The sequence below is a fragment of the Platalea leucorodia genome, assembly GCF_965183815.1.
Source record: "Platalea leucorodia genome assembly, chromosome: 4".
Taxonomy (NCBI): Eukaryota; Metazoa; Chordata; class Aves; order Pelecaniformes; family Threskiornithidae; genus Platalea; species Platalea leucorodia.
In genome coordinates, this window is record NC_138826.1 from 102,699,927 (window position 1) to 102,710,231 (window position 10,305).

At 50.0% G+C, this 10,305-nt stretch overlaps 1 protein-coding gene across 1 annotated transcript; it reads right to left on the reverse strand.

Moving 5' to 3' along the window:
* Positions 1-7,477: 7,477 nt before the first annotated feature.
* Positions 7,478-9,922, reverse strand: FEZF1 (FEZ family zinc finger 1; the record flags this gene model as incomplete). Its single annotated transcript, XM_082308574.1, has 4 exons — positions 7,478-7,782; positions 8,393-8,525; positions 8,803-8,937; positions 9,125-9,922. 4 exons carry the CDS (start codon positions 9,920-9,922, stop codon positions 7,478-7,480), a joined length of 1,371 nt encoding a protein of 456 aa, XP_082164700.1.
* Positions 9,923-10,305: the final 383 nt, after the last annotated feature.

A 10,305-nucleotide genomic window follows, 5' to 3' on the forward strand; every position in this document is an offset into this window, starting at 1 on the left:
AGATTGTTCTTAATTGAACTTTGCTAAAAAGAAAACAAAAATCTGGAAAATAAATGATTCATAACGTAATTACTCCATGTGGTGTTTGGCAACCGCTTGATTATAAAAAGGGGGGGAGGGGGTAACTATATCTAAACCTTGGATAAGACTGTGGGACACTTTGCAAGTAGGTGCTTCACGCTCCTTAAGAAATGAAAAAAAAAAACAGGCTAAGAGCTCTGTAAAAGAAGCAGATGGCTCGTGCAAAGAGCATGACCAACACAACTGGCTGGGAAAGCAAGAATGCTGGTTAGTGAATAATCTCATAATTCCAGAATTTATCTTCATTGTGCACTAGGGTGAAACCAAGATCTTTCAAAAGTATTGCAACCCCACCCTGAGTAACCAACAGTCCTTTCCTGACACTCACAGAATGAAAACTTAACTCCCAGAATCTGGAATAGCAAACAGCCTGGGGACTGGGGAAAGCTCCTGAGACGCCTGACATCCACATTTAAATGATTTCTATCTGCTTATGAGTTGCTTAGGCATAGTAAGATCATTTTTAATTAATTCTTATTTAAAAAGGTGGTTCTCTTGCAAGATACTGGTACTGAACACCTGCAGCTGGGCCAATCCCGTGCTGCAGATCTGGGACCCAAGTCCAATCTCCAGCTCTCTCTCTGATCCTATGTCTGTTTGTCATTTATGCGAAGAGAAGTCGTCCAAGGAAAGCAGGAAAGACCAAAATAGACACACTGACTCTATGGCACTGGGCAGACACTACTGAAGGGCTTGGTAGGACGTGAAGCAGAAGGGGCGTTTGAACGTGAGTGTGACCTCCTCAGGCAAGGACCCAACCCAGCAGACTCTTCCTTACCCTTAAGCTGATTATCTCTGGTTTCAAGCAAATTCCTCCCAATACAACGTTTTTATACTAATGTTTTATCAAAATCTACTTGTAAACTTCTACAGAGAGTTATAAATACTGATTTGTCAAAGAAATTTCTACAAAAAGATTTACAAAAGAAAAAAATCTTATAAAGTAGCACCCTCTGTAACTAGTATAGAGACAGATGTAAGTTAAATATAGTAAAAGCAACTCAGCTGTGATGTGCTCCTTTGCTTGCATAAATTAAAGTAGCTCTTTGCCCACTGTAATTTCCACTACACATCAGTCTGGTGTGCAAGAACATTCACCATCAGGGAGGATTTAAAACCATTTCTGACTGCTTTTTCAAGAAATATGAGTTTTGCATTGCTGAGGACTCAGCTGCCTGTCTTGTGACAGAGCCATTTTGGGGTAACTCAGTCTCTGCTGCAGTTACAATCCTTACCAAATATAATATTTTCACAACAAATGTAACCGTACCCTGCATTTCTAAAGGTATGTGAGAAGAACACACCTGGAGAACCAGCACGCTCCACAAGAACAGAAGAAACACTGTTTGTAGGGAAGGGTGTCTCTTTGCCTCTGAGGACTAGCAAATCAAAACAGTCCGTGACCTTAGTATGTGAAATCATAATAATTACAGGTTGTCCACCAAAGTAATTATTAATTTGTTTTGGTCTTTACCTAACTGTTCTAGCCAGTTCTACTGTAGCTCTTCAAAATGGATGTTCCTATAAATTGAAAAATGTCATCTAAATTCATATCTCTCTGTCTCTTGCACTTCCCAGGTTCACAGGATGCAAGAACATTACTGGACATAAGCGAGCGTTGGTCATCAGCTTTTAGTATTCTGTTAAAGTAGCCCAAAGTCTTTTTTAAGATGTATTCTTATTTATTATATGTAGTTTAATGTATTTGCTGGCAAACATAAAAGAAAAAAAGATGATGTGATTCCTGCATTCCTTGTAATCATTTTTTATTATTTATTTTAAGAGCCAACATATTATTCCTTTAAAATATAGTAGGCTAAAAAGTAAGATTGCCATTTCTTTTTTATTTTCTGGTGAACACAGGAAAAGAACAAATCAATCAAAGCCTTTTCTAGTTAAAACTAAATGATTATTTTTCTGAACAGCTTGTGGTTCAGATTTTGTTTAACTTCTTCAGCAGAGATTACTTTTACAAATTCTTGCTTGTTCAGAAAAAAATATTCACCTGAACATATTTATCAGCCAAGGGTTTTACATTACTGCTATTTAGAAAGAAAGTTCTCGTTCAAGATTATTTCTTTTAAATCTGAGTTAGACAAGGTACGTGGAGGTATAAACTCTTCAGAAGTTTCATGGTAATATCAAGAGGTTAACAGGTGTTTTAGAAGTATTTTGAAAAGGTTTATTTTGTGTCATCAGTTGTATTTAATCCCTCTAAGCTAAAGTACCATGAAGCAAGTTTCTCTTACATGCTGCATCAGTCTGCAACTGAATCTTATAGTCCCATCCCTGAAAATGTTTAACCTACCTGTGCAGTTGCAGACAAGCTGCTCACGCTTACATTTGCAAAGTATCGCTCTTTCCTTTTCCACCCAAAATAAAACTCATTATCTATTAATTTTTCATAGAATTATTCAGAAAAAAAAATCCAAAAAACAGCTTCTCTATGTGTTTTAGTTGATTGGTAACTGAACATGATTTCTTAGAAATCACATAATAATGGTGGTGAAATATTAGCCATCTCAAAGGCAGAAAGGGAGGAGTTTTTTTATTTCCGCGGGCATGGTTATTGGATTTAATACTGTGCTTAATCAAATAGGCAAGGATTCGATTACAACAGAGTGACTGAACAGCAGAGCCGTTAAATAACTTCCATGAAAGCTTCAAAGGGGGACCAAAGACAGCCACTGCTCATACTTCATAATACCACCGGAGGTTTTAAAATGAGAAGTTTTGTATTGTTTCGAGAGCCGCAGATTACTGAAGCAGAACGACAACTTTCTGCAAACCCACGGGACCAACGGCGAGGCCAGCCAGCTGTTGCAGGGGGTCGCAGCGCGCTGTGCAGCCCCTGCGTGGTCAGCAGCAGCGATCCAGCCTGCAGCCTCGGCCCCGGGGAGAAGGGGGACCCAGCATGGACTGGAGCTGGAGCTACTGCTGCTCTTACAGGAGCTAAAACTACCACTGCTACCACTGCTCTTACAGGAGCTAAAACTACCACTGCTTTTCTGGGAGAGGTGGGAGCTACTACTGAATTGTTACTACTACAGTTGCCAGCAGGGTACAACACAACTCTCCCTCTGTAAGGATGGTACCTGAGCAAACCAGTAGCCAAATAGCCAGTGGGTGGAAAGATTTACATACCTACAGAGTCAGAATTATTTCATATTAGCATGTCAAAACGCCAGGTGCAAATTAGGTCCTTATTTTCTTCACTACGCACCAAAGACAGTCCATTCTCAGTGTGGCAGATGAGGTGCAGAGCAAGAGCTTTCTAATTTCTAGTTTTTAAGCACTGTCCAAATAAACTGTTCTGGTACTAATCTGTGACCGACATGCCTTCATTTGAGCTGGCTCCAGATGAATTTGTGACACTTTGTTTAGTCCCTCTATTTTCACCACTGTGGTAATAAAGAAGGAAAAAAGAAAAAGGAAAATTAAAAGCAAAATTCTTCCTTGACTAAATATTGTCATATTGTAAATAATATGCTGGATTTCTATTCAACTACCTGTTAACTAGAGTGTGGTTTGGGTAGCTCTTGAAAAGCTTTGTGCTTAGCTTACATTTTGACATGCATGGATTTTTCTTGTTAAAAAAAACAACAATAACAAAAAAACCCCAAAGGTCATTACTAATATCTTTGTCTCTTTTTTTTTTCTCCTCCCCCGCCTCTTTTTTTTTTTGTTGGGGGGTGTCTGATCACCAATAAAGCAGTAGTAAAGCAAAGCCAGTACCATTTCAACTTCAGAAAGAACTTTGTGTCCGACTCTGTGAGAAGAGCCTGCTGTTGCTGTATTTTATTTCTGCAGCGATATATGGCAGCTTTGGTAATTCTGGTAGCTCTTTCAGATACACGGCACTTTCAGCGTTGACACGTTAACATAACTGCAGCATCTGACAAGCCCAGAAGAAGTTCAGTCCCATCTGAGCTATCCTGGGCGGGGATGGGGGTAGAGGGCAACAGCTCCTCCTTTACGAGGGCTTTACCATGGGCACCAGACTTGTCTCCCTTTCATTCAGCACTAAGGCGAAGCTGTTGTGATTGATGGGGGGTGGGCTACGGTGTCCTCAGGATGCTAATGCTCAGCTCCGCAGCTCTGTTTTAGCAGCTCCAGACACACCAGCGCCCTTCTCCCAGCATCCAGGAGGGACTGGTAGAATGAGGCTGACCAGTTGTCATACAGGATACAGATAATAGGGCAATGATGCTGGCTGGCAAGCAGGAACCAGAACACAGAACCTTTCCTTTAGGTATAGACGATGCCATTTCTCCTATCAAAATTATTCACAATTAAAAAAAAGAAAAGATAAAAAGTATTAATCTCGTCTGCGGTAAGGAGAGCTGTTACCAGCTCTAAGCTTTGGATGTGTATGAAATTATAGCTTTTGTCTCTTGTGATGATTTCACCAGCTTTGAATTGCCTCTGACCATTAACAAGAAATTCACTTAACCTGAGATTAATCTTGAAAGACAGGAAATGAAAGGTAATGCTGCGCAGGCCTTCCCAGACATGTATTAATCCCAGCCTTTGACACAAACATGGTTTTATACAGCGGAATAGCAAATGAGGTATCCTTATCTCCCTGTGAAGTCCCACGTCTGTAGTGTTTACCTCAAGAAACCCAGGAAGGAGAAACACTTATCCATGCCCATCACTGACTTTCTCTGCTTCACCTTGGAATAAAACTAGAGTGCCTCGTTTCCACTCCATTTGAAAACATGGTCACTCCTGCACGCGAGTTCCTTAGCAAAATAGCATTTTTCATCAGAAGAATCCAGATTATGCAGAGACTGCAGATCTTTTACAGGAAGGAAGGCAAAATACTGATTACTATTTATAAAGCTGTAAATGGTCTACAGTCAAGCAACGTTGGAAATTCTCTCTCCCTCTCTAACCATACAAAAGAAATAAACTAACTGCTGCTGTCCGGGGAAGCCTGCGCCCTCGTTTCTCCCAGCACTTAGAAAACAGTCTGAGAAACGAGGTAGAGCAAAGAATTGCGAGGCATCTGGGTAACCAGAGCACACAGTCTTCTGGGGTGCCTTCAGGCCTCATGTAGGTGTTTGATTTGAGACTGATGTTCCATGCTCATCACAAGGTGGCCAGATTAGATTCTCCTTTCGTTTCATCATATGTTTACATGCATATCCTTTCGCCATGATACGAAATACTTTTGTGACTGTTCCAGTATACCTGCAGTGCTCAAATAGTTTTGAGCTGTTTAAAAGAGTTATAAAATGAAGATACTTAGCACCTTGCCAAGAAGAGTTGCAGTATCTTGTACTATCACACTTGCTGAGCAATAAGAAAAGCAAGTTGGACTTCTGCTTCTATTTATTTCACTCAAGCAGAGGCTCACAGAAATGGCACACCCACATAATTTCAGTGGGATCTTTGGGGCATCTTACCTTTCATTACATGTTGCAAAAGTGTACCTTTTTACCAAGGAAAGAAGAGGAGCTAGCGATGCACTGCAGTCACCTGTTTTGGGAGGAATTTATCCCTGTTGAAGCCTGAATGACCCTCTCCTGGCCTCGGGAGCCGGGCAGAGCTGGCGGGGAAGTGGCCACGGGCATGGATCCTCAGGGAAACCCAGCCTCTCCCCACCGCTCTGCAGGACCCTCTCCTCCCTGCCCCTTTCCAGCCGCCCTCCCAGTTTACCCGGGGTGACTTCAGCTGGTCACTCACCTCCCGCACCCCGCCTCTGCCCCAAATCAGCCTGGAAAAGCGGGGAGCGGCTCCCCGTGTCCCCGAGGTCTCCGAAGCCGTGTCCCCCTCGCCGCTGCACATGCAAGGCCTGTCGGTGGGCTGCACTGAAATCCCACCCCCCCCCAAATCACCAGCCGGGCTCCGGGCAGCTTTTCCCCGGGGGCCAGGAGGGAAACGGCGCTCCCGGCCCCTCCGTGAGGGGCTGAGCCCTGCCGCGGAGCCGGCCGAGCTGCAGACCCGACCTGTTGCTTTGCTTTTTGCAAGTACAGCCGTCCGTTCAGAGGATTACTTCAGTAATGCGAGATGCGTGAAGGGAGAAAGACTCGCGTCCCCGCTCAGCCACCTTCCGAGGCGCACGGTGAGGCAGGAGCCGCCGGCCTAAGCTCCAAGGCCGGACCCGCTGGCTGCAAACGGCCCGGAGAGGCGCAGCCCGGGGCGGCGGGCGGGAGCAAAGGGGCGTCCCGCTCCCGGGTGTAACGCTTTAGGCGCGATTACAGCCATCGCGTCTCGCTCCTTCCCACACAGCCAAAACCCAGGCAGGGCTCCAGGTGCCGTAAAACCTGGGCAGGAGCCGGGCTGCCCCCCCGGACCAAACGCCCCATGTGTGAGGGGGCCGCTCCGGAGCGGTCCCGCAGACGTGGCCGCCGGGTCCCGGGGGAGCGGGGCGAACCCCCAGCGCCCGCGGGGAGCCCGGCGCTTCTCCCCGGACCCCCCCGCCGCCATCCTCGGGCCCGGCCCCGGAGAAGCCGCCCCCAGCGCCCCCTTCCCGGAGCGGACCCCCGAGGCCGAGGCTGCGGAGGGGGGCGGGGAGGGCTGCCCTCCCGGGGGGCAGCACCCGCTTTTCGTCCCCGCTCCGGCCGCCCCCGGGGGCGTCACAAACCCCGCCGCCCCCTCCCGCCGCTCCGGCGAGCGGGCTCTGCTTTCACGGCTCGGCTTGGCAGAGTCTGCTGAGCAGCTAATAACATAACAACCCGGCTTTGATCAATCCGAACTAATTACCCCTCTTAATTAAAGTCTTCAGCGGTTGTTTCCGTGTTTTGGCACGGGAGCGGGGGAGGTTTGCCGTTAGCGCCAGCGCCGCGCTCCCGCCCGCCCGGCCGAGCCGCGGCCCCGCCGCCGCCGCCACTCGCGTTCAAATATTTATTTCCACCAGGTCAACGAATTCTTTTTTTTTTTTTTTTTTCCACGTGCAAGAATCAAACCGAAATTCAAATCCGTACATAGCGAACCAGCTCTGTCCATAGAGATACGATATTCAGGGGGAAGAGGGAGAGGAGGAAACCAAGAAGGGGGGGATAACCGGCAGGCAGCGGAGGCAGGGCAGGATCGACACAATGGGAATATATATACATCGAAATAATTAAAGTGGTGCAGCGTTCCCGGCTCGGGTAATACAGATCCCAAATAAATACAGCAGAAATTGGCTTGGCGCTTTTTCTTTTTTTTTTTTTTTTAAACCATCTCTCCACCTGAGATGCAACGACAAGGAAAAAAAAAAAAAGTCTTTAAAAAACGAACCAAAAAATAATTAAAAAAAAAAGAAGAAGAGGAGACAATCAGTCCCATAAACGTTAGTGGCGATATAGAGCATAATACACAAAACGGCTTAAGAGGTGCATGCAAGGGGCGGGCGGGCGGTGGCGGGAGCTGCCGGCGGAGCGGGGCTCCCCGCGGCGGCCGCCCCTCAGGGCTGGAGCGGCGGCGGGCCCTGCAGCAGCGGCCCGGGCGGGGGCGGCTGCTCGGGCCCCCCCAGCTCGGCGGGGGGCCGGGGCAGTCCCAGGGCGCTGTCGTGGAGCTTGCGGACGTGCTTCTTGAGGTCAAAGTTCCTGCAGAAGCCTTTGCCGCAGGTGGGGCAGGTGAAGGGCTTCTTGTCGTTGTGGGTGTGCATGTGGAAGGTCAGGTTGTACACCTGGTGGAAAGCCTTGTTGCAGATATTGCACTTGAACTGCTTCTCCCCGCTGTGAGTCAGCTTGTGGTTTTTGTAATTGCCTGGGAAGGAGACAAGAAGGGCAGAGGGACCCGGGGCTGAGAACTGGACGCTGCAGAGAGGAGGGAGAAAAAAAAAATCCCCAGACCCTGTCCCATCCCCAGAGCCCGGCTGTGGCCGAAGGTGACCGCCGATCTCTTAGCAAACACCCGCCTTCTCCCCATCCTCCCCGCGGCTGTTCCCTTGACAGAATTATCGAATCAACCAAAGAAAGGGAGTTATCGAATAAACCCAAATCACACCAACTGCAGAAATAAAACCCCCGGCTTCACCTTGCCAGCAACACGGGGAGGAAAACAAACCAAACCTCCCGCACTCGGAGAGGGGAAAAGGCGGCGAACTCGTTTGCCAAAGCGCGCTGGAAGCTGAGCGGCGGGGGCGCGGGCGCTGCCGGCGGGAAGGGGCTGCCCCGGCGCCCCCCGCGCCGCGGGCCCTGCCCCGGGAACGGTGGCGGGGCTAGCAACGCTCAAAGTTAACCTAAATCTCTGCTAACGGACATTAACACCAAAATCAACTCCCCCCCCCCCCCCGACCCCCCATCGCAAATTGTCCCGACGCTTGACCTCGCCTGGGGGGGCCCCGGGCAAGGGAGAGGGCGCTGGAGACCGGTACCTTTCTGGTGAAATCCTTTGCCACAAAATTCACAGACAAAAGGTTTGTAGCCGGCGTGTATTCGCGTGTGCGTGTTGAGGGTCGAGCTCCGGTTAAAGGCTTTGCCGCACTGGTTGCACTTGTGCGGCTTTTCCTGGGGGGAAACAAGCGCCGGGTCACGGCTGGGCGGCCGCTTTGCAGGGTTTGCGGGCTCTGTGTGTTAGCCGAGGGCTCGCCGTGGCCGCGGGCACCCCGCCGTACCCCCCCGCGCCTGGGGCAAACGAAAGCCCCCGGCGGCTGCGGCTCGGCCGCCCCCGCACCGCGCCGCTGCCGCGGGGCGGCCGGACAACGCCGGGCTCCCCAAAAAGCGGGAGGGGAGGGGGTGACGGGGCAGGAGGGAGGGAGGGATGGAAGGATGGATGGAGGCTTACCTGGGTGTGGATGATCTTGTGCCGGCAGAGCGTGCTCGCCTGTCTGAAGCCCTTCCCGCAAACTTTGCAAACAAAGGGTCTGGCTCCCGTGTGCACCGGCATATGGCGAGTTAAGTTATAATGTGCATTAAATACCTTGAGAGTGAAATCAGACAATAAACAAGAGAAATAATAATAATTGCGATTAGAAGGCGAGAGCGCCGAGGGGAAGCCGTCGTTTAAAAATAAAGCAAGCAAGCGCCCGACAACCCGGCGGACAGACGGACGGGGGTAGGAGGCTGGGGAAGCAGGGGGAAGGGAGGCAGGCTGCGGCTCTACTTGCCTTTCCACAAACTTCACACGTGAAAACTTTGGGCTTGCTGCTCGGGGAGCCGCGGCTGAACTCCGAGGTCTTGTAGGCGATTTTTTCCGAGAGGATCTGAGCGCTTTCTTTCATGTAGTGCTGCAGCTGAGCCTGCGACAAGTCCTTGAAGGCGACCCCCGCCGGGTACTTGTCCACGGCCGGCAGCACCAGCTTGTTGCGCTCCGCCAGGTAAGCCTTGGGCTGCGGGTGCAAGGGGGAGCTGAGGAAATAAGAAGCCACCGGGTGGATGTTGACACTGGAGGACGGGTGACAAGGGCTGTCGCCTCGGTTGAAATAGCACAGGGCTCCCATGGCGTGGAAGGAGGAGTGATTGACCACTCGGGGTCTTACCAGTTTGTACTGCTGCAAGGGCAGGGCATCGCGGGGGAAATCTCCTTTCAAGCTCAGGGCACAGTTCAAGAGATCGCCGCAGCTAAAGGAGGGCGAGGAAGAGGAGTCTAAATGAGCCTTCCTGGGTTCCGCTCCGGCCACCGCCGCTTTGGGCAGGGGGTCGTACGCCACCGGGACAAAGGGGATCATGCAGGGGATGGAGGAGTTGAGGTGCAGCGGGTGCTTGGGGTCGCCTTTGGCCACGGAGCCGTGGAGGAGCTGCGGGACGGGGATGGAGCGGGGCTCTGGCGTCCGCGCCATGATGCGCTCAATGGAGAAGGCGAGGGGCTTGGGCGTGCTGATCATGTTGCTCCTGGCAGACAGGCTTTCTCTGGCCGGAGGAGTCGCTAGGATTTTGGTCGCCGTGTGGTGGCCACTATTGTCCATGGCTGGATTGCATTTGTTCGCCCGGTTTGAGCCGCTTTGGTAGACGCCTCTTTTTTTTTTTTTTTTTTTTTTTTTTTTCTTTTTCCTTCCCCTCCTCTCCCCTCTCTCTCTCTCTTTCACTCTCTCTGCCCCTTTTCTTGTCACTGATCTGCACGGAGGGAGACCAGCATCGCCGCCGCCACCGTCACCAGAGCCTCCGCCGGCGGAACCAGCCGTCTCAGTCCAGTGGACTCACGCCAGCCCATCACAGTGTACTTTGGCGCACCAATGACTCGGGACAATCGCTACTTATTTCTATCAATAGAAAGTGTTGTGTCAATAACGCAGCCAAGATCTCGCCAATCGTTAACTTCCAAGAGGAGAAGGTAAACTAGATAATTGCT